The sequence below is a fragment of the Eulemur rufifrons genome, chromosome 3 (assembly GCF_041146395.1).
Source record: "Eulemur rufifrons isolate Redbay chromosome 3, OSU_ERuf_1, whole genome shotgun sequence".
Classification (NCBI taxonomy): Eukaryota; Metazoa; Chordata; class Mammalia; order Primates; family Lemuridae; genus Eulemur; species Eulemur rufifrons.
The window spans coordinates 57,103,823-57,127,166 of NC_090985.1; the positions used below are offsets into that span (position 1 = coordinate 57,103,823).

Sequence of the window (23,344 nt, forward strand, 5' to 3'; positions counted from 1 at the left end):
ATTTTAATGTGAGTGACAGAAAAATATATGTATATTATAGTTTCAGGCATTAAATGCTGTAAATAAAACTAAAGCAGAGTTGGGGATAGTGTTGTTATTTTAAGTAGTGTGGTTGAGTCAGGAAAAGGCTCTATGAGGAGGGCGTATTTGAAACATTTTCAAAGAGGAAGCAAGCCACAATGAGATAGAAGAAACATATTCTAGGCAGAGAGAATAGGGAGAACAAAGTCCCCGAGGCAGGAGTTAAACTTAGCTAGAGGAGATGAGTCAGGGGAGAGAGGAGGTTGGTGAAGAGGCCACTATAGTATGGTGGGAAAGAGCTCAGGTTGGACAACCAGACTGCCTGGCTTCAAATTTCAGGTTTCCTACTTTCTCTTTGATGTTAGGCAAATCATTTCACCTCTCTTTGTCTTAAGTTTCTTCATCTGTAAAATGGTGTCTTAGATCAGTTCCTGTGTAGCAATGCTTGAGATGGGGATTCTTGGTTAAGTGATTAAGAGAGTGCTCTTAGGAGAAATCAGGAACGGAGTATAAAAAACGGGGTAAGGCAAGGGAAGAAGAGTTTCAGGAGTAGTGTAGCCTCACCGTGACCCTGCAGGGCACTCTGCAGAATGAACTGTACTGGAGTAGCTTTCCTGCCCAGAGGTGAGGAGGGTGGGCCATTAGGTTCCCATATCATGAAGTCATTGACTGCCAGCTATGGGAAGAAGGGCTAGAGGAGTGACTTGTTGCCGCTCCTCAGCCCAGGGCAATCTTCTAAATAAGGGTGGAGGTGTGAGCTGTTAGCAGCCAACACCTAGAGCAGCTAGGGTATGAGTGCACTGTCTCTGTAAAAGGGATCTGGCTGAGTGAGTCACCAATAGCATGTGCGAAAAAGGAGGATATTAAAAGTACATAGCTGTAGGGTTATTAAGAGGATTAAATGAATTCATTTAAATAAACACTTAGCACAGTACCTGGGCCAAACATTAGCAGAAGCCGGATCTTGTCATGCCTTAGAGTCCATGGTGAGAAGTGAGAGATCATTTTGGTGATTGTATGGAGAAACAGTTAGGGAACAGGAAGCAGGGTACTAGTTAAGCAGTTTTTATTATACAAAAGTCTAGTCAAGAACTAATGGTAGCTTGGACCTGGTTGATGGAGTTAGAAGTTGTGATTTACAGCTTGGGGGGAACTAGAGCAGGGTTCCTGGAGGGGAAAGCATTTAAGGTGGGTCTTGAAGGAAGAGATTCCAAAGGGAACCTTGAGGGGGCCATGGAAAAAAAGAAAGCACAGGTGACCTGTCTTGAGCAGTGAATTTTCAATCAATGTGGTAATGAAAGGATGAAATGGAAGGGAAAGCTGAAAGGTTGGGGCCAGAACAAGGAGCCTTACTAAATTTGTCTAGGTATTGAGTAGAAGAGAAGTGAGAGTGATTAGAATAGAAAGACATGGCTACTTAGGGGTGACAGGAAGACCAATCAGGTAAGAGGAGCAAACTGAAAAAAGGTTGTTATCAACCATGTAAATATTTCAGTAGGATAAAGATTGATGCCACTGATAACTTGAAGCAGATTCAAATTATAGTGGCTAACGACAGATTGCAGGCAGCTTAGGAGGTGGGCTGACTACAAGTATTCATTTCACTATGGGTGCTTCTTTCCTGGATTTTGGCAGATAAAAGAAAGCTAAAGAACTTCAGCTAGAAAAAATACTGCAAGCCTAGGAAGTGGTAGAGGTGGGGGAGGTTGGCAAAAGGAAAGCCAGAACTGTAAGGAGAACTCTTAAAATATACAGTCCAAAAAACAAAATAAATCAAAAACCCAAAAACAAAAAGTTGTGACTTGGTGAAACTATGCACCAGAGAACGTGATTACAGACAATGATGGGTGCTGCACCTTGTGAAAAGAAGGCTATGACGTTTAAATAGTGCTTTTGTGGTCTGACAGGATTTAGGAAGTCATGTTTTTTAAACACCACAATAAAAAAGGGATATCAACTAAAAAGTATGCTTGAGTTTATGAGTCATCAGAGTTAGGATTTTCTTTTGAATGTGGACATTTTACTGAGTAAAATCTTCCAGATAAAGCATGTATTATTACCACTTTCATAGCAAGGTCTTCTTAGTGAGACAAAATAACAGAAATAAAAATACTGTGAAATGACTTAATTAATCCTTATGTCTGTTTTCTAAAAATGTGTTAGGTAACATGCAGAAAATGTGTGAAGTTTGGGTTAACGTCTTAAGTTTCTTTCTAAAGGAGTAAGTGGGAAGTAGACTCTGGAAATATCTGCATTGAATACCTGTTACTGGCTGCCCACTGTCCATTTCTCTTCCTTCTTGAAGTAGTAGCCAGAATTTCTTTGGGGAACCTACCCCCTCTCTCCATGCTGGGCTTTGTGATTTAGATGGGATCAGCCTCACCTGCCCCAGAGATGGGCTCTGATTAGCAGAGCCAATCTGAATACACCACCTCTGTTCATATGGAATGGTTTGGGATTGGCACAGTTGGTCCAAAGTGACTCTAAAGTCTTTTTTGTTTTTGTTTTTTGAAGACAGGGTCTTGCTCTTTTGCCCAGGTGGGCTCAAAGTCTCCATGCCTCCTGCCTCAGCCTCCTTAGTGGTTGGGACTAACAGGTGCGTGTCACTATGCCTGGTACAACTTTTTTTTTCCTTGAATACACTAACATAGATTCTCTCTTTGCTGTTTCATGAATGAGGATTCTTGTAACTATTGGAGCTCCTCAAAGCCAATTTAGGATCATGAAATGGGTAGAGTTCATCCAAAATGCAGTCAGCTCAAGGGAAGTAACAATAAGAAATTGAAGAGAAAGAAACTACATTCTAAGTCACCTTATTTGGGGTTCTGATCAACCTTCACCCCTAGCAACATGTATCTCTGGGGATTTCAATTGGGTGAACCAATAAATTTCCTTTATTTGTTAAGCCAGTCTCAGTTTGGTTTTTCTATTAACTTGCAACTGAAAGCTTCCTGGATGACGCAGGATCTGAGGTACAGACTCTAAGTTCAGTATGTCACTTTCCCATCAACTGTCATGTTGGTGGACTCTTGTTTCTATGGCACTTAATGTCACCTTTATGAAAAGTGAGCATTTGGGGAACATAGTTTTTTAAAAATATTTCTAGTTTTGTAGAAAAACATTATTTAATATTCATATAAACTAAACAGATGACCGAACACATGAAAAGCATGAAGGAAGAAGGTTGATAGACTTAGAAAAATGACTAAAAATCTGTTTATAGTGGAAGGCCCAATGTACAAAGGTTGAATGATTTGAAACTTCTCCCTAGTGTATTTTCTGAGATCAAATATTACAGGATTGTATGTTTAGTGTTAAATTTCAGTATATGTTAATTATGACATTAGGCTTGTTCTACTCAAGGCTAGGAAGTTATAAAACCAATTCATGATTAACATATCAAAAGGAAAAGCAACAAGCTGCTTTTGTTAAGTGATTCACATCTCTTTCCCACCCAAGTTCTAAACTAATTCAGACATGGACAAGAGGTAAATGGAGCATGGAATATTGTTTTTATTAATGATAAGGCTGAAATTAGAGAATGAAGCTTAAATCTACATAAAAGTGGGCTTCCTTCTTCTAAGCCCCAGAACCATACTGGCATGCCCATCTAACTACAGACAACACTGGACCAAGACAATTTTACAGCCTGCTCTTGTGAAACCGTGACAAGGAGGCATGGGGCAGAATGCATGCTCTCTGTGAGTAACTTATTCCCCGAGAGAGAGGAGGGGGGAAAACGTGCTATTCATGCTCACTTCCTTATCCCAAATTTATCAATCAAGTAATGGTTCCTCGTCAATCTAAGTCCAACTAGGAGACAGAACACAACAGTAATTTAAATAGGCAAAGTTTAAAGAATTGTTACGCTATCATAGAATAATATAAATATGTTAAGAGAACTCCAAATGGTACTCTAGGGCTAAGGGGGCAGTACCCCAGGAAGGACAAACTACTTGGACGAGGCCCCCCTCTGGCATTCAGACTTCATTGGAGAAGTGGTTGTAGACCGCTGGGTGGTGAGGAAGTTTGCTGGCTTGCCAGAGCCAGAGCTGGTTTAGAATTGTCTGTTGTTACACATGGAGTTAGGACATTCTGTAGGTGCAAAGCCAGGGGCAGGCCTTGTTTGCATTGAAAGGGTCTCAGGAACTAACCTGTAGGGAAGCAGAAAGCCAAAGCTGATGGGTGCAGAGGGCGTCAGGGCACTGCTACAGGCATGAGGCCAGGAACATGTAGCGTCCGTCTCAAGAGGGCTGCAGCCAGGTGGGCACCAGGCCTCCTGGGCTGGGACTGCAAGGTAGACTGCATTTTGCGTGCAACTGGAGCAAAGCACCACAAGATACAGACCCACTCCCTCACTAACAGACCAGATAGCAGGAGTAAGAAAAAGCAAATTTCAGCACACTGAAACCAAGAGGAGAAACTCCTTTCCTCCCTCAATGTTCCTCTAGCATCCTCTACTTAATATGCTCATTCTAAAGGAGAAATGACAATAGTCATCTGTTATCACAGAGTATGTACTAAAGGATGAATTTAGAGCTAAGAAGCGGCTCAGCCAGTCCCTTTGACTACTCAGCTTACACTTGCACCCTCCTACACACATTTGAACAGCACAACAACAAGCAACTAACTATATTTCGGCCTAGCAAGATACAGTTACCCTCATGATAAGTGAAGTTCTTGCCCTTTCCCAAAATGAGAAGACACAAAGTCTCTACAGTCATTGAATCCATTGCTGGCTATATTAGTTACTCCTCAAATTCAGTCATTGCCCCATGTAATATTCTGTTAACTAAATTGTGAAGTTGACCTTCAACAACTGTATATAAAATAAAAATAGGAAGGAGAGGAAAATAGAAATAAACACATGCATATAACAAGCAAAGAGAAAATATGCCGAGTTACTACAGTCCTTGTTTGTGTAATTGGTCACAAGGTCATAGTTAATATCTACAGCTTCCACCTTGAAATACCCATTCCATATTTCCCATCCTCACAGCCAGAATCTCAGCTGCTCTGGGTTCTTTACCTGGTGGAGTGATCCAAACCTTCCTTCCTGAAGGGTCTGAATCCTCAATTCTGCCCTTTTCTGATTCCTGCGGTTTCCCGTTAACCTTCCCTGTTGGATGTGCAAATGCTAAGGGGCACCTCAGAAAGTCTTCTGGGTTCCAGATATAGTTCCCCTTGCTTCTGTTGCAGCAGCAAACCAATTTCCCTTGGAATTGGAATCAATCAGTATGGCCAGTAAATTAACCCCCTCTTTTTCACTTGTTGGCTAAGTGGTGTAAGGAGTATAAAAAGGCCAGGTGGCAGTCTATGATAGGCAGAATTCTAAGATGGACTTCATGATTCCTTCCCCCTGTTGTACACACCCTGCATAATTTCCCCTTGAACATGGTTGAGACCTGTAAATATAACTGGATATCAGCTCCACGATTATGCTGTATGGCAAAAGGGGTTTTGCAGGTGTAATTAAAGTTCCTAATGAGTTGACTATACTCCAAAGGGAGATTATCCTGGGTGGGTGTGACCCAATCAGGCAAGTCTTTTAAAAGCAGAAGAATTTCCCTGGTCTGGAGGAAGAACAGCCGTGTTGTGAGAGTAGGTGCCCTGGGTATCCTCTGGGAGCTGAGTCCTCAACTGACAAACAGAAAATGGAGCGTTTAATCACACAGCTGCTGGGAATTGAATTTGGCTAACAATCACATGGTCTACAAATAGGATCCTAATCTCAGATGAGATCACAGCCCCATCCAACGCTTTGATTTCAGCCTGGTGACACCCTGAGCAGAGGACTCGGCTAACCTGTACTCTCAGACCCTTGACCCACAGAAACTGTGAGTTAAATTTGCGTTGTTTTAAGTTACTAAATGTGTGGTAATTTGTTATACAGCCAATAGAAAACTAATACACCTTGTACCGCAGCCTGAATTTGCTTCAGAGACTCCTCTTGCTCTGGTTCTCACTAAAAACTGGCAAGCTTGACTGGGGGGGATGGGGAGGCATGGGTAATATATATAAACTGAATGTTTGTACCCCCATAACGAGCTGAAATTAAAAAAAAAAAAAACCTGGCAAGCTGTAGGGGTGACTGGACACATAGATTGAAGTGACACACTCAAATGTGTTATATATTGCCTCTAAAATCCATGAAGGCCTACCAAGTGTTAGTTAGGCCTTTTTGTCATTGTAGGTAGCAAAAGGTACGGCAATCTGTCTTTCACCTTGGAGAATATATATCGACATGCTTCAGATTAATAACCCCCTAGAAACTTCACTGAGGTGGCAGGCCCCTGAATTTTTGTGGGATGTGTTTCCCATCATCTAGTTCACATTATGTCTGTGAAGTATCTTTTCATGTTTTTTGCCCATTTTTCTGTTGGGTTTCTTGATTTCTGGAGCTTTTTACAAATGAAAGAGATGGGCCTTTGGGCTGTGATATGAATTGCTAGTATTGTGACAGTTTTTCATTTGTATTTCAACTTTGCTTATGATCTTTTTCACCTTAAAGAATTTATCTTTATATTGAGTGTGATGTGCACTGTCTAGGGGATGGACATGTTTGAAGCTCTGACTCGGGGGGGGGGGGTGTCAGGGGGGCAAGGGCAATATACGTAACCTAAACTTTTGTACCCCCACAATATGCTGAAAGAAGAATAAAAAAAAGGAAAAAAAATTATTTTTATGTAATTGATGTAGTTGGTTGATCACATGTCTCTTTAATGACTTCTAGATTTTGAGTTATAATTAGAAAAGCCTTCTCCATTTCCCCCAGGTGATGGTGATATAATATGTAGCTAAGGCTGAGAAGCACTAGATTAGGAGAAGCAATTATAAATTCAAGGAAAGGAATAGAATTGCCACTGTGAAATGTCTTCTGGTGGTAAAGCATGATATGATGAATCCATAATGAATTTAAGTCAGTGTGATTCATACCTTCTGCTGTAGGTTGATGGCAGCAGTGAAGAAAGCAACTAGTGTGGATTATTCAGGGCTAGAAATTTCTGTAACAGGCTGAATGTAATGAATGAGGTCATTTACTCATTCGTCTTTTCATTCAACAAATGCCAGAGGCCTGCCATTAACAAACCAACAGTGTTGTCCAGTGGTGTGTCGGTAAATGTTTAACAATCAGCTGCTGGTGGGGTTTCACAATCAGCTCTATAGTGTTTGTTGATTTCTAATTTCCGTAGTGTGACTAGTCACATCGCAGTCTATTTCAAGCCACCAATGTGATATCACTGAGTGTGAAGTTGGGAAGAGATATGCACAATCAGCTTTACTCAGTTGGTACCAGCCAGCTGTAACACATCACTGCTTGTTGTCTCAGTCTTCGACCTCTTTAGCATTTGTACAGTATCTAATATTGGTAACCATCCCTTTCTCATGAAATTCCTACATCATTGACTTCAGGGATATTTTACTGTCTTTGGATTCCTTTACTTCTATCCACTAAACTTCCTTAATATAAAATCTTCTTTTTTCTTTTTCTTGCACTTGTCTTTATCTTCTTTTTCCTTGTTTGCAATCTGATCTCTTCTCATAGCTTTAACTGGCATTTCTATGCTAAAAACTTGCAAATATCCATGTCCACCCCCAAACTTTCCTCTGAGCTCCAGACTTTCAATTCCAACCTCCTGTTGGGCAACTCTGCTAGAATGTCCTATTAATAATGCAAACTCGGCATGTTCAAAGCCACCATCTTGTCTCCAAATCATCTCCTCCCGACTTCCCTACTTCTGTTTCTCCCAGTGTCCCAGGATGAAAATCTTGAAATGATATTTGATTCTCCTTCTACTCCATTTTCCCATATCCAGTTGGAAGTCCTTGTGATTCTCCTTTGACATTTCTCAAATCTGTTCTCTCTTTTATTCCTATGGTTATCATCAAAGCCCATGCCATTCCAGTAGCTTCTTTTTTATTGTAGGTAAAATACATAACATAAATTTGCCACTTTAGCCACTTTAAATTGCATAATTCAGTGGCATTTAGTGTGTTCACAATGTTTTGCAACCGTCACTACTATGATAGTTATAGAATATTTTCATTGCTCCAAAAGGACACCTCATACCTAATGAGCAATCACTTCCCATTCTGCCCCCCCGCCCCCAGCCCCTAGCAACCACTAATCTGCTTTCTGTTTCTATGAATTTGCCTTGTCTGTATATTTCATAAAAATGGAATCATATAACATGTAGTCTTTTGTGTCTGGGTTCTTTCACTAAGTATAATATTTTCAAGGTTTATCCATGTTATAAGAATGTATCAGCACTTCATTCCTTTTTATGGCTGAATAGTATTCATATACTGCATTTTTTAAATTTTTTTTTGGACATTTGGCTTGTTTCAATCTTTTGGCTATTGTGAATAGTGCTGCTATGAACATTAATGTTCAAGATTTCATTTGTAGTTGTTTTCAGTACTTTTGGATACTGTGGCTGCACCGAGTTTATCATCCCACTAGCAACGTATCAGAGTTCCAGTTTCTCCATATCCTTGCCAACAGCTGTTATGTTCTTTTTTTTTTTTTTTTTTTTTTTGATTATAGCTATCCTGGTGGATATAAAGTAGTATCCCATTGTGGTTTTAATTTGCATTTTCCAAATAGCTAATGAAGTTGAGCATCTTTTCATGTGTTTGTGGGATATTTGTATATTTTCTTTGGAGAAATGCCTATCCATTTCTTTTGCCCATTTTTTGATTAGGTGATTTGTCTTTTTGTTGTCTTAGCCTCTTAATCCAGCCTTCCTCCACTCTCTGCACTTCTCATTTTTGGTTTTTCACTCAACTGTCAAGATGAGTTTTTGTTATGATATTCTTCTGTGCTAAACTGTCAACAGCTCTCCACTGCTCTACAGATAACCCTGTAGAGGGTTTTTTGTTTTATTGTGACCTCCACAGTAATTTTTCAACCACCTTTACCAGGTTTGCCTCTTACTGTTCCTACACATTTGCCTTAAGCTCGACCCACCTATTCTCTGAACATGATTTCTTTTCTACCCTAGAGTCTTAACTAATACTCTAGCCCCCACCCAAAATATCCTTAACACCTGTACCCATTTGTCAAAAATTTTAACCACAGGGACCTTCAATATTATTTCAGCTAGATCCTCCCCACCCACTTCCCATTTCCAGATTATTCTGAAGCAAACTCAAGACATCATATTACTTTATCTTAAATATTTCAGTATCTCTAAAAGATAAGCACTATTTAAAAACAACCACAATACCATTATCACATCCAAATAATAATTATTTAATATCATCAAATATCCAACGTTCAAATATCCCCAACTATCTTAAGGAAGTTTTATTTTTGTTTTGTGTTTGTAGTTTGCTTGAATCGGTGCCCAAATAAAGTCCACACATTGCAATTGGTTGATTTGATCTTAAGCCTCTTTTAATTCATACATTTTTTTCTGTATCATTTTTCTTGCAATTTGTATGTTAAAGAAACCAAGTTGTCTTCCAAGTTTCCTACAGTCTGGATTTTGCTGATTATATCTCTGTGGTGTCAATGAACATGTTGTCCTATCCTCTGTGTTAACTACAAATTAATGGTTAGGAGGCTAAATCAGATCCAGGTTTGATTGTTTCTTGGCAAAACTACTTCTTGGATGGTATTATATACTTTCATTAGGAAGCACATTGTCTGGTCTGTCTCTTTTAAGAATGTTATCAGTCATTGATGATCATTGCTGAATCTTTAATTCATGAGGGGTTGAAAAAAGGCAATATTCTAATTCTATCACTCTTTCTTCATTTGTAAGCTGTACCAACATATGATGTTACTATATTATAAGATATATAATATTATATGTATATATACTTTTATAAAGAGAAATTTCCCTTCATCAATCATTTGGTTATAGTTCATATAGGGAAAGCAAAAGAAATGCCTTGTTCTTTCTGTTTACCAATTTTCAAACTAACAAGTTGGTTCACTGGCATCCTGTACGTTGACCAGTGAATTTTAATGTATTATGAACTCATGCATTTAAACATATTTGATGTGTTTCAAACCATTGTAGTTTTTGTCTTTATAGATGCTTAAATTGTATCATCTTTGCCAGTGGGAACCAATTCAACTTGGGTCTTAGATCCTTTTGCGTTGTCTTTCACAGTTGCCTTGTTTTCCAGTATGACAAAATGTTCCATGCTCGTATTGTACATTTCCTGCCCATAGCTGAAATTGCCCATTTCTTCAAGGATTCTTAGTTCCTTTTAGTAGAAAATGGTATGTAGAGATCACAATCTGGGCATTACTGGACTGGTCATTGTTTCCACGCCTTTTCAGAAACCAAAGCTAGGAGAATTTGTTGGTTTTTTTTGTTTTTTAATTTTTTTTTTTATTTCAGCATATTACAGGGGTACAAATGTTTAGGTTGCATATATTGCCTTTGCCCCACCCAAGTCAGAGCTTCAAGCGTGTCCATCCCCCAGATAGTGCATACCGCACCCATTAGGTGTGAATATACTCATCCCCTCTTCCCCACTCCCATCTGCCCAATACCTGATGAATGTTTTTATTATATATGCACTTAGTATTGATCAGTTAATACCAATTTTTTCCATTCTTGGGATACTTCACTTAGTAGAATGGGTTCCAGCTCTATCCAGGATAATACTTGTTGTGTTGTAGCTTTATTTCATATAAAGTACTTTATGAGTTCATATTGATATTTCCAATTCAAGCCCAGAATTTATTTAACTTCATCAATCTTCCATGTATATTGCCTTCATGAATTTTTTCTGATCACCTCAGCCCAAAGTGATCACGCTTCGTTTAATTCCACCAACCTTTTCAACACTTTTATGGTAATCAACATATTAATTGTTGATTTACTGTTATTTTTATGTTTGTCTGATCCTCTCTATCAAATGATAAGCAGTTTGAGACCAGAATCTACATCTTTTTACTCTTTGTTAAATAAAGATAAAATTCCTAAAGTGCTGGTATATTTGGTATATTTCCTGACACATATATACCATTTCCTCTTTGTATTCCTCAAAATATGGAACCATACTATATATGTACTAAAAACTAATATATGATTGTTAAATGAATAAATACAAAATTAGATTTATACTCAACTTTTCAGATATAAAGTACTAGAAACTCCAATTTCGGTGTCAATTAAAGATATTAAAGTTGTTGGAAATAAGTTTTATTTAACAGATATAAAACAATTCTGAACATTTACAACTTGTACAAAGACTGGTAGCTTTTATATTTAAAAAAAATACTATACTAAGAGAATACGAAAAACTAAAGACCATGACATTGCAAATTATAGGTTCAGAGAATGTAAATATGATGAAGGTATTCTAATCAATGGAAAAATCCTGAAACCATTTTTGATTGAAGTACAATGAATAATACTAGATTTTAAAACAGTGTGAAATCACACTTTGGTCTGTAAACATGCTTAGCTTTTTCATTCAGATGTATACATAAAAATTATTAAAAATGTCATTTAAATGAGCCATTCAAAGGTATAATAAAAAAAGAGGTAGGAAATGAAAAGTAAAGGATTTATTTTGGTAATTCTTCAATAATGATGCGAGACACTGAATTCCATCCAGTGGAAGCATCTCCTTTTGGGTAATCTGAACAAGTTCCAACCCAGATAGCAACATCCACTAATCCAGCACCAATTCCTTCACAAAGTCCTTCCACTGTAAAATAAAGATGAAAGTTACATCTTTCTCTGGAACACAGAACAAAACCTTTAGCTAAATGTTATTACTTTAGAAAGCTAGATTATAATTCTAATTTATTATATTAAAAATTCTAATACTTGGTAAGGGTTTCATGGTAAAGTTCTCTATAAGTTGGTACATAAGTACTTGAAAAATATGTAGACATATTCATTCTATGATATAAGCTTAACAGGCAGTATTCTTACAGGTTTCAACCATAAAATCAGAATTTGTTTAGTTATAGAGATAGCTTAAAACAAAACAGCAATTTATTTGATTAAACAAAGAAAGCCTGTATATACTTTTAAAAGCCAAACATTTGATTTGATATGAAAGTATTTTTTTTTTAAAGAAAGCCCTTTTCAACACTTATCTGTTGGTAAGTGATGCCATTCAAGTAGAAGAAAGGACTTTTAGAACATTAAAAGAAATTCTAGGCCGGGCGCGGTGGCTCACGCCTGTAATCCTAGCACTCTGGGAGGCCGAGGCGGGTGGATTGCTCAAGGTCAGGAGTTCGAGACCAGCCTGAGCGAGACCCCGTCTCTACTAAAAATAGAAAGACATTATATGGACGACTAAAAATCTATATAGAAAAAATTAGCCGGGCATAGTGGCGCATGCCTGTAGTCCCAGCTACTTGGGAGGCTGAGGCAGTAGGATCGCTTAAGCCGAGGAGTCTGAGGTTGCTGTGAGCTAAGCTGACGCCACGGCACTCACTCTAGCCTGGGCAACAAAGTGAGACTCTGTCTCAACGAAAAAAAAAAAAAAAAAGAAATTCTAGCATAATCACTATTACCAGTCCTTCAATCTGGGAATTCCATTTTATACAGAATTTCTTCATAGTGAAAAAAACAAAAACAACCCCCGTGCTTTCCCTCTGTGTTCTTATGCTTTGTAAGTATGCACCTTTTCACATGTCCTCTGGATTTTCACATACTAACATATAACTTGTATTCCATCTTACCAAAGTCTTCTCTTACATTTAAAAAAAAAATTCCCCAGTGGTTATTTTAAGAGGCAAAAAGATATGGTACCTTTGATGTATGTGTAAAAAGGGAAAAGGAATTGTAGTTCGGCAGATTCTTTAAGAAAATGAATCCTGACATATAAGTAGTGTGTGGATGACCTCATGTGACTGGTTGGGTTTCCTATTTGGTTGAGGTTGGTGCGTTCCAGCTGAGCCCCAGGGATGTAGACATGAAGCAATCTGCTTCCATTAGCTATCGCATCAGTAAATCTAGGGCAAGTCCCTCAGAATCCAGGGACCTGGCTCTGGTTCAGGCCCCTTCCAAAGTTGGGAGAACTAAGCAGCTGGCCCACAATTCATTTAATCTGATACTCTTAGTACCATGCCAAGTGAAAATGCCCAGAAGTACTCATGTTTTCCCAAAGTGGTGACATCCATGGCCTAGAAATTTGTTCATTTCACCCCACAACCTCAGATTGTCAGACAAGCTTGGGTCTAGCATCAGTTTCACAGGAGCAGAGTCACTTCATTGTCTTAAACAAATGAAAATAATGGCTTTTGAACAAATGAACTTTACATTTTCACTATGATAAATGTAGTAGGACAGCTGATGTGCAAAAGATATGTTGGATTAGGAGTTCTCAACCTGTTTTCCTCTGAGACCCATGTAACAGATGACATTCAAAGGTTTGTCAAACTCCCATGGACATAGCCAAGGCTTTAAGTCATTCTCTAATGTGCTATTAGTGCATCCCTTCCCTTTCCCTCCAGAAAGAGTATCAGTGTGCAAGAGAAGTGATGTTAATGTAGAGGTAACCTTTAATTCACAATAATACAAAAACTGTTACTAATAACAAACTACTTGTGACACTCCACCCAATGATCGCACCAAATGAGTTTCCACATCATGGTTGGGAAATCCTGTGCCTAAGGGCTTATAGCAAGATATTAGCACACACCTTCAAGATAATACGATAGAATGTGAGTTGCTTATTTCAACTACGGTCTAAACATACCACTTCCTAATCAAATTTTATATTTTATAACTAGATTCTTCTTATTTTAGAGACAGCACTTCTTCCTTTCCAGCACATATATCTAAGGACTTAGTGAATAGGCTTTTAAATATGATTAAAAAGAGGTCTGGGGAGGCAGGAGGAAAACAGGGCCTTGGTTTCTGCTCTCCTGAGCACTGAATCTACCGTCCTGGGTAAGACACTGTATTTCCCTGGGTTTCTCAATATGCAAAGAGAGGGAGATAAAATATCTTCTTTATATTTTGAGGATATTGTGGGGATTTGAGGGAAAACATGGAAGGGATGCCCTTGATTTCTTAGGAATAAATGTGGTATATAAGTTTATGGGTTCAGTGTCTGACTTGGATCCCAAAATGCTGAAAGATTATTTCTTCCGGTTAGCATTGGGGGGATCTCTTCCCTTCCTTTGACCACTTTGAAGTACAAGCTTAGTGAGAAATTCCTTCAAGAAACCAGGGAAATGAAGCTAGAGATATGTACGCTTTCTGATTCTGCCAGGCTTGGGCTGTCATCGTGTGCCACCCCTACAGTAACTCAAGAAGCCAAAAGGGCTGACAGCCAAATATTGATAATGATGTCTCTGGGTGAAGAGATCAGTAGATAATTTTTTACCCTTCTACTTTTTGGTATTTTCTAAACTTACTTTAATGAACCTTAAAATAGAACACAAACCAATAATATTTTTCCAACAGCGTAAGTGATGGCTGGTTTAATTGAATGTCTTTTCTCTAATATTAGGTAGAAACAGACTGCAGAAACAACATAGAAATTTGCTATTTTAGAAATTCAGCAGACAGTATTTACCCTCTTAAAAGACAAGGCAGAGAAATCAGTCATCCTCTTTATCAATCTAAGCTAGTGGTTTTCAACCTTGGCTGAACATTAGAACAACCAGGAGAACAGAAGTGGTAAAAGTGGTCATCCTTGTCTTGTTCCAGTTCTTAGAGGAAATGCTTGTGATAAAAAGTAAAAATAGAACTACCATTCAATCCAGCAATCCCACTACTGGTATCTACCCAAAGGAAAATAAGTTTATATCAAAAGGATGCCTACATGCAAATGTTTATCACAATACTATTCACAATAGCAAAGATATGGAATCAACCTAAGTGTCCATCAATGATGAATGGGTAAAGAAAATGTGGAGTATATATACAATGGAATACTATTTAGCCAAGAAAAAGAATGAAATCATGTCTTCTGTAGCAACATCAATGAAACTGGAGGTCATTGTCTTAACGAAACAAACCAGGCACAGAAAGTGAAATATCGTGTGTTCGTATTCATAAATGGATGCTAAAAAATGTGTATACGTGTATGGAGAGAGTGGAATGATAGTGGAGATTTGGAAGAGTGAGAGGGTGGAGGGGGGTGGATGATGAGAAATTAGTTAATGGACAGAATGCATGTCATTCAGGTGATGTATATCCTAAAAGCCCTGACTTGGCCACTATGCAATCTATGCATATACCAAAATTGCACTTATATCCCATAAATTTGTACAAATTAAAAGAATAATCAGTAGATATTTTTAAAGTCCCATCGCCTAGGCTGAACCCAGATCCATTAAATCTGACTCCCCGGAGGGGTGGTACCCAGGCACAGGTATTTTTAAAAGTTCCTAAAGTTCTCCAAGTGAGCCCAATATGTAGCCAAGGTTGAGAACCCCTGCTCTGTGGCATTACTGGCTGTTTTGCCATTTTATCCAACTCATCAATTTTCAACCCTGGGGCACATGAGAGTCATCAGGGGATCTCTTAAAAAATACAGATGCTAGGGTCTTACCCCTAGAGATTGTGAGTCAGTTGGTCAGAGGTAGGGCCCAGGTATCCATATATTTTTTTAAAAATCTGTAGGTAATGACGAAGTGCAACTCAGGGTGGAGAATCATGCACTGAAAACTTGTTAGAGGTCATTTTATATCAGGCTAGTGACCCAACATGATAGTGGGATGCAAAACTAATCTTATTTAGATCTGAGGCATATCAGCAATGTCACTATTTTACATACCAGAAGAAGTGCGATGAATATTAATTGTTGAATTCAGTTCAGGGCTTCCTTGGTCCAAATAAATTATGGCTTCAATGGGAAGAGGCCCTGAACATTCAGCTCCATTGAATGTGAAATACCAACGCTGACAGCATGCATTTCTGCATTTTAGCCGAAGTGAGCCGCTGAACAGAACTCTTAGAGCACTGTTGGAACGCATCTTTGTAAATGTACATTCCTGCCACAAACACAAAAACAGGGTTGAATTAACATGTTCTATTTTAATTAACAAGAGGCTTTAAAACTAGCCGGGGGTTATGGTGTGCACCTGTAGGCCCAGCTACTCGGGAGACTTAGGCAGGAGGATCACCCGAGCCCAGGAGTGGGAGGCTGCAGTGAGCTATGATTACGCCACTGCACTCTACTCAGGGCGACAGAGCCTGAGGCTTTCAGATTGTATTGTGAATTTTACTTAACTATCATTTTCCCCAAACTGTATTTCAAAAGCTTAACTTTGATAGAAGGAGAGAGATTTTCTGTAAGGCAGATAAGAGATTTTGATATAGGAACTGTAAGAAAATCAAATTATCGCTTTCTTAGAATTATTTGTCTGACTAAGGTTATCTTTCAATTTTAGCAAAAAACAACAAAACAAAACAAAATAAAACAAAACTAGTCGTCAGTACTCTTGACCAAAACAATCTATATCTTTCCTTTTTTCTTTCATTCAAAAAATATTTACTGACCCCAACTATGTGATAGATGGTACAGATACAATAGTTAATAAAACAGAATTCCTGCCCTTGTGGAACTTACAATCTACACTAGTACTGTCTATACATGTTTGCTCTTGACCTGTTTCTTTTCAAGCAGTAGCAAACAGTATGAGGGAGAGAAGCATTGGCGGAGTTTTTAGTCTTTACCCGTATAACACAATGATAAGGCCCAGGTTTCTTGTGTTTGTGTTTTTTTTTTTTCCCCAAATTGGTCTTTGCAAAATCTCTCTATTATTGGCTCAGGGTCCTACTATCTATTACTTGCACAAGTTTTCCATACTCATTCTGACCACTGCTAAACAGAACTTGAAAACATATTAATAATTCAGAATCTGTAAGGATAGCTTTTAGAAGAATTCAGCAACTTTTGATAAACAACCATAAATAAGCAACCAGTCTATCAATGTCAGATGTTTAAATAAGTAGGCACTATTTTAACAAAATGCTTTCTAAGAAATCACATATGAACATAGAAAAAGTCACAGTCACCAATATTACGAAAGCTATATGAAAAGTCTATCACATAAAAATCAAATCAAGACAGTCTCAAACTCTTTTATAGATAATAGAGCAGAAAGAGCTAAGATGAGCAGGAATAATGCACAAAGTGCATCTTAAAACTTTAGAGTTTTATGAAAATAAAGTATCTTCTATTTGCTTTGTGGGTGGTGGTAGTTAAAATCATGCAATACTATTAATATGTTGTGGCCATAGAACCATGTACAAAGTTGGTTAACAAGGGGACAGGGGCTTATAAATAGCACCTTCTTCAGCTGTAGCCCATCCCAGCGGACTTGCCAATTACTTTTGAAGCAAACACTAATAAAGGTGAAATGAATCATTAGCCAAAATACATTACCAGACAGGCTCTTTTGAGTAATTTCCCCCACTGAATGCTGTAGAATAATTTAAAATAATCACTGTAGTATACTTCTCTTAGGTTTAGCAATTTTAAGGCGGGCATGCTACCCAGGATAAGGACAAATATCCTTATCTCAGGATAAGAACTTCCCAGTTCCAGATAATTGCTACGTTGTGGTGATTTCTTGAAAATTTCTTCCCACCTTTATGCCTGAAGCCAGAGAAGAATTTCTTAGACTACTTTAAATTTAAATTTGCTTTAGGTCAAGACTGAGAAGTTGCTACCATCCAACACAGACACTTATGTTCTCCTTTTTTGTTTGCATTAAAAACATGAGTACTATAGATACTATGGTTAAAGTGATGTGGTAATTTGTCTTAGAAATATCTTTATGAAAGTTAACTGAAATGTTACCAACTTTTTCCATTAATTTTATGTTGAAAGTCATATGCTACCTACTCCTCTTTTTTTTCCTTGTCTTTTGGTTTAAAAAACAACAACAAAATCTCACCTAAAAATTAACACTCAAATATGAAAACCCTTAAATTTTGCTTCAATTTAAAAATAATTCAGAGTTTACTTACTGCGATTTTTCCAAGATCTATGCCGTAATTCAGAGAACTCCATGAACACTGCTTGTAGTTGGGTGTCCAAGACTCCTCAAAGCTTTCCCTCAAGCATTCTCCCTTTTCTCCTTTGAATCCATCCCGACCTGGGATCCCAGGGGTACCGGGAATGCCATTGGCCCCAGGGTTCCCATCTCGACCAGGCACCCCAGCTGGCCCTTGTAAGCACATTCCATTGTACTATAGTAAGAAAGGAACGGGGAAAAAAACTCTCACTGACTATGATTAGAATTGCATTTATTTTGAGCCCTTAGAGTCAAGAATCCCTTCGTACCACTTGTCCATGCTCTAGATACATTATTATAAAGAATTCATTTTAAAATTATTTCTAAAATATTGTGATTTCTTTCATCTTTTTTATTGCACAAACTTTACACATACACACAAATCAAAGAGAAGGACAAAATATTTTCATGTGCCTGCTCTTTTCCACTGCTCATTATTATAAGCACATATGATTTTAAATAGCTGTATTCCAAGGAGGACATTTATTTTGCTTTCTTCTTCTTGTAAAAGGACTTGAATTTCATAATTATACTTCTAAAATTTTATGCAAACATTCCACCAATTTGGGTGCTTAGTTTATTTCTATATTTTTCTTCTATTAATATAACAAAAATCTTTATCTTCATAGCCTATTTCTTCTTTTTAATTATTTCCCTAAGTTAAATTCCAAGGGACATAATTATCAAATAAAATCTTAACAGTCAATAATTATCTTGTACTGGCAACATCTCTAACTTGGATATGCATGTCCCTGCTGCTTCTCCTCCCTGTTTTTGAGTGAGGGAAGTGGCCCTAGGGTACTACTTTTGGCCTCCACTCCCAACTTTCTTCCCCAAGGAAAAGGAGTAAGCGATCTAGTTTTGGGTGACTATCAGTCCTAAAAAGAGGGCAATAATCTATCAGAGCTTCTGAAAGGGTTAGTATTCTCTGTATTTGTTTTAGGGGAGGGTACCTTGCAGAGTTTAAACACATGGCTTCTAGAGCCAGTTTCTCTGGATTTTATTCCTGCTCCACCCATTATTATCTCTGTGAGATGCGGCAAGTTACTGAACATTTTAGTGCCTGTTTCCTTATCTGTAAAATGGAGATAATAATAAAGATTCTTACCTTCTACGGTTTGTATGGGATTTAAGTGAATAATCTGCAAAATGTGAACAATGCCTGGATCATAGTAAACACTGCATATGTCAGCCATTATTATTCTTATCCCCCAAGACCAGTGTGAGGCAATGACTCTGGGCAAGTTTGTCCACTCCCTTGGGGTGGACCATAGAGGGTCTAGACCTGGGGAAGAGAGCATTGGCAAACCTTCCGGCTAGCACACGTAGGCTGTACACACCAATGTCATCTGATCAGTGGTAAAGGTGATATTTTGAGCTCCATCTGTACAACTCCTGTGTCTACTCCTGAGTTGGTTCCATTTATTACACCTTCCAAAGGTACCTCCAAACCTCAATACAATCCACTTAAATTTTTACTCTAATATTTCCCCTTTTGTGTAAATTGCCCAGTTCTATCATTCTATATAAATATCCTTTCCAGTGAGAACAAAAACCAAGATTCCTTATATATTAAAATAACTTCAAAGCTTATCTTTTGACTTTAGTATCTGGGATTGAACATGATCAGATTGTAAAACCCAATGATAACAGTCTAGGAAGGATCCTATGTAATTAGGCTAATGTTTGTCAATCAATTTGCTTCTGACATTACCAGTTTGATCTTTGTTTTGATAAATGATTTTTTATGACTCTGACATTGCCATTTTCCTGAATGTAAGAAACAAAAAACCTGCTATTTATTTGGTGTCAGAGAAATAGTAAGAAAAAATTTAACAATTGCAAAAGTATTCAAAGATGTACTAAAGTACAAAATATTTTAAAATAGTTTGGTGCATTTTAGACTTATTTTCATTTTAGTAATTTCATTCACTTTCATTAGCAGAGGTATGCAATGTTTGGACATATATTTCAAATGGGTATAAGACTTGTTCTGGCATTCTTTGATTTTCTTTTCCCCACTATTATTCCCCTTAGGACAAGATGTTACACAGACTAAGTTTCATTTTCCTATATATCAGTGGTTCTCAACTGGGGACAATTTTGTCCCTCGGGGGATACTTGGCAATGTCTGCAGACATTTTTGGTATGACAACTTGGGAAGGAGGATTGCTACTGGCATTTAGGGAGTAGAGACTGGGGATGCTGCTAAACATGCTACAATGCACAGGACAGTCCCCACAACAAAAGAGTTACCTGGTCCCAATACCACTAGTGCCATGGTTGAGAATTTTTATTTACCTTTTCATCTAAAAGCTGCATTCCAAAGACCACATAACTTTATTGGATTTTTTTTGACAGGTGTTAGATCTGCCTTCTTCCACTTTAAAATCTAATTCAACACATGCTTTGTACCCTCAAAAAATGTGGAATGAACAAAAAAGTGAATGGAAGGTCAAACTTTTCTTTAGCCGTTCCTTTCACCGGCCACCAGGGGGCAGAGCTTGGTGGAAGCTTGAAAGGAAGGCTTTGAAAGATCCTATACAAAGAAGTTGCTTTATAGAATCTGTTGAAACCTTCTCAATGGCTATGTGGACTTTCTCTGTCAGCAAAACCAAATCCAATGTACAGGATGCACCTGAGCCTGGCTGCACACGAAGCTTTTCCAAGTCTTGCTAGAGTCGTAGGAAACCACAAGTACCGTAAATCCGTGGAGGGGGGAAAAATGGCCAGCTTTATGGGGAAAGGGGGTATTTTGTGTATCATAACTACGAATTCATAAAATGCAAACTGCACATGAACCACATTCATTTGGTACAATTTTAACAATTTAGATACTTAAAATAGAACTGTAGCCCGTAACACATAATCTGCTCAGCATATCACCAAGAAGTGCTCTCTGAAATGGGAGGAATTTTTTTTTCCCCCAGCGTTTTTGAATCCAGCATAGAGCCAGCTGCCAGGGAGCTTGGTTTATTAGCTAAGTTTAGAATGTCAGCTTAACAAATTTAAAACTTTTTTAAAATAAATGCCCCGTGTCTTATGTTCTGCAATGCCTGTAAACTATGTTTGTTTGCAAATGAGACTGGCTTAAGAATTGAAGTTTACAATGTGCCCAGGACTATGGTAGCTGTAAAAGGCTGGCTCTTGCCACAGGGCAGAGAACCTCTCGCCCTCCACTGGGTTTGTTGACTTTCAGAGGGAAACAGTTTGAAGCAAACAGACTTTCCCACAGATTAGCCCCTCAGAAAGCACTTGGGCTATTTATTTACTCTCCTGGAAACTGTCTTCTCCCTTAGCTAGACTGTGACACTCCTACCTGGTGGCCACAGGCTGAAAACCCAGGGTGTCTAGAAGGACTGACTGCTTATTTGGTCTAAACAGAACAAACGAAACGGGTCCTTGGAGGGTTAGTGCTGGGCCCTTCATTTCCCTTTCCGGCCTTAAACCCTCTGAACCATTCCTGGCCGGCCCCAGCTGTGGTTGTCCAACAAAGTAAATTGCAGCCCATACTCCCTAGGAAGATGACCCAACGTGACTCATAGTCTTCAAGTGACAAAGAGTTGGACGGATGCTTTGTGGGGGTGGTTATTCTCTCTTGCAGGCAGACGTGGCCACCAGCCGCAACAAAGGACACGTTGCACGGCCCTGGCCCAGGCCCAGGGGATTAGGGAGTCTAAGGTCTTTCCCAGGCCCATGTTCTGACCCACCCAAGCTCCTCATTGCCACCCTAACCCTCTCCACCCCTCCCAAGGGCTCCCCCTGAAGCCAGAAATTGTTGGGTGACTCCCTGTACTTCGGGGAGACCCACCCGACCCACACTGCATCTCCGCTCCACACTGGTCTCCCCTCTGAGTTCCAAGACTCCACTGCATGCATAACCCAGGTCCTTCTTTACACGTAGACACGAACAAAGCGTGACACCCGGGCGGGCGCAGCCAGACACGGGCCACACAGCTGTACAGACTTACACCCTCCTAACAGCTAGACTGATGCCCTCCCCGTGCGGCTCGCTGCTCTGTCCCCTCTGCCAGCGCAGCGCACCGGCTCGGCGCCCCGGACTCACCAGGTCCACCACCTCCCTCGGCCGGAGCAGCGCCTTTTGCTTCCCCTTGGGGGTCTCGGAGGCGCTCGACGGCGCCGGCAGCTGCAGCAGCAGAAGCAGCAGGAGGCCGAGGAGCCGCTGCGGGGAGGCGGCGGGGCCCTGGGGGCGCATGGCGCGGGGCGGCTGGGGACACGGAGCAGGAGGCGGAGGAGGAGACCGGGGAGCCGGGACGTGGTCAGCGTCTGGCCCCGCCGCGCTCCGAGGCCGCCGCGGGCTGCATCAATGTGCCTTTCAGCCGCGCGCCTCCCTCCCTCCCTCTTTCCCTCCCGCCCCCCTGGACACCCGGAGCCTTCATCCCGTAATAGGCCGGAGCCCCCACCCCGAGCCCGACGGGGGCGGGCCGAGAGCCGGGCCCGCCCCTCCTGCAGCCGCTGTGCAGCCGCCAGGACCCTCGAGGGGCTGGCAGGCCCCGCGGAGAGCCCGCCCGCAGAGTCGGGGTTGGGTGGCAGTGGTCGGGAGCCGCAGGTGGAGGCTTCGCAGAGGGAAGTGGAGAGAGCACCGCCTAAATGAACATTTTAGAGACACGTGTCTTAACTTGGGTCCAGGAACCGCCTTCGAGGGTCGTCAATCCATGGCATGGGTCGGCGAGCCTTTTGGGGGGAGTTAACATTTTGGGGGGCTAGGAGGGGGAACCATAGGAATCATCAGGTTCTCCAAGAGTCCCATGACCAAAATGATTAAAACACGTTATTTTAATAAGTGCTAACACTTACTAAGCTCTGGGACCAAGCAAAGCTTTGTACACATACTCAGTCCTTTAGACAGTCCTTCGGGATTGGATACCTCCTAAGCTCGCCCCATTCGCGGATGAGGAAACTGAGGCCCAAGGAAGCTAGTCATCGTGCAATGGTAGTGGTAGAAGTTCATTTTTGAGTACACTTCACCTCTGATTGATATTATCTTTTTCTGACCTGTCCTGTTCTCCTTTTGTTTGTTCTCTTTTGTCCATTCTGGAAGAAAGCATTCTCGGAGACCAGGCTGCCCACCAGGTAGGGCCAGATCGGAGTAGGAGCTGCTTTGCACACCACTGGCTGGAATCAGGCAGAACAGAAGTCTTGCCACACCCTAACAACACGGGGTCGTGACAGTCAAATCTCACTCAGCAAGGTTCTCTTTAGAGACCCAGCCAGTTTCCCCAGAGTTACAGTGAGTCCAGCTGAGGGATGTTAAAGAGAAGGAACACTCTGGCAGGGGAGCAGGTCAGGGCAGTTCCAGGAATGCTCACTCCTGGGCTAGTGCCTAACTACAAGTAA

At 39.9% G+C, this 23,344-nt stretch overlaps 1 protein-coding gene across 1 annotated transcript; it reads right to left on the minus strand.

The window, feature by feature from the left end:
• Nucleotides 1-11,173: 11,173 nt before the first annotated feature.
• Nucleotides 11,174-22,324, minus strand: CTHRC1 (collagen triple helix repeat containing 1). Its single transcript, XM_069466155.1, has 4 exons — nt 22,053-22,324; nt 17,940-18,161; nt 15,739-15,955; nt 11,174-11,700 (listed from the first exon to the last, which is right to left on the minus strand). The coding sequence occupies exons 1-4, from the start codon at nt 22,200-22,202 to the stop codon at nt 11,558-11,560; spliced, it is 732 nt and encodes a 243-aa protein (XP_069322256.1). The 5' UTR covers nt 22,203-22,324; the 3' UTR covers nt 11,174-11,557.
• Nucleotides 22,325-23,344: the final 1,020 nt, after the last annotated feature.

Excerpts from the sequence above, each read along its gene's own strand:
- CTHRC1 (XM_069466155.1), bottom strand. The coding sequence starts at position 22,202 with ATGCGCCCCCAGGGCCCCGCCGCCTCCCCGCAGCGGCTCCTCGGCCTC. Across the intron at positions 15,956-17,939 it reads TAGATCTTGGAAAAATCGCA|GAATGTACATTTACAAAGAT; the intron begins GTAAGTAAACTC and ends TGTTTGTGGCAG. Across the intron at positions 11,701-15,738 it reads TATTCATCGCACTTCTTCTG|TGGAAGGACTTTGTGAAGGA; the intron begins GTATGTAAAATA and ends TTTATTTTACAG.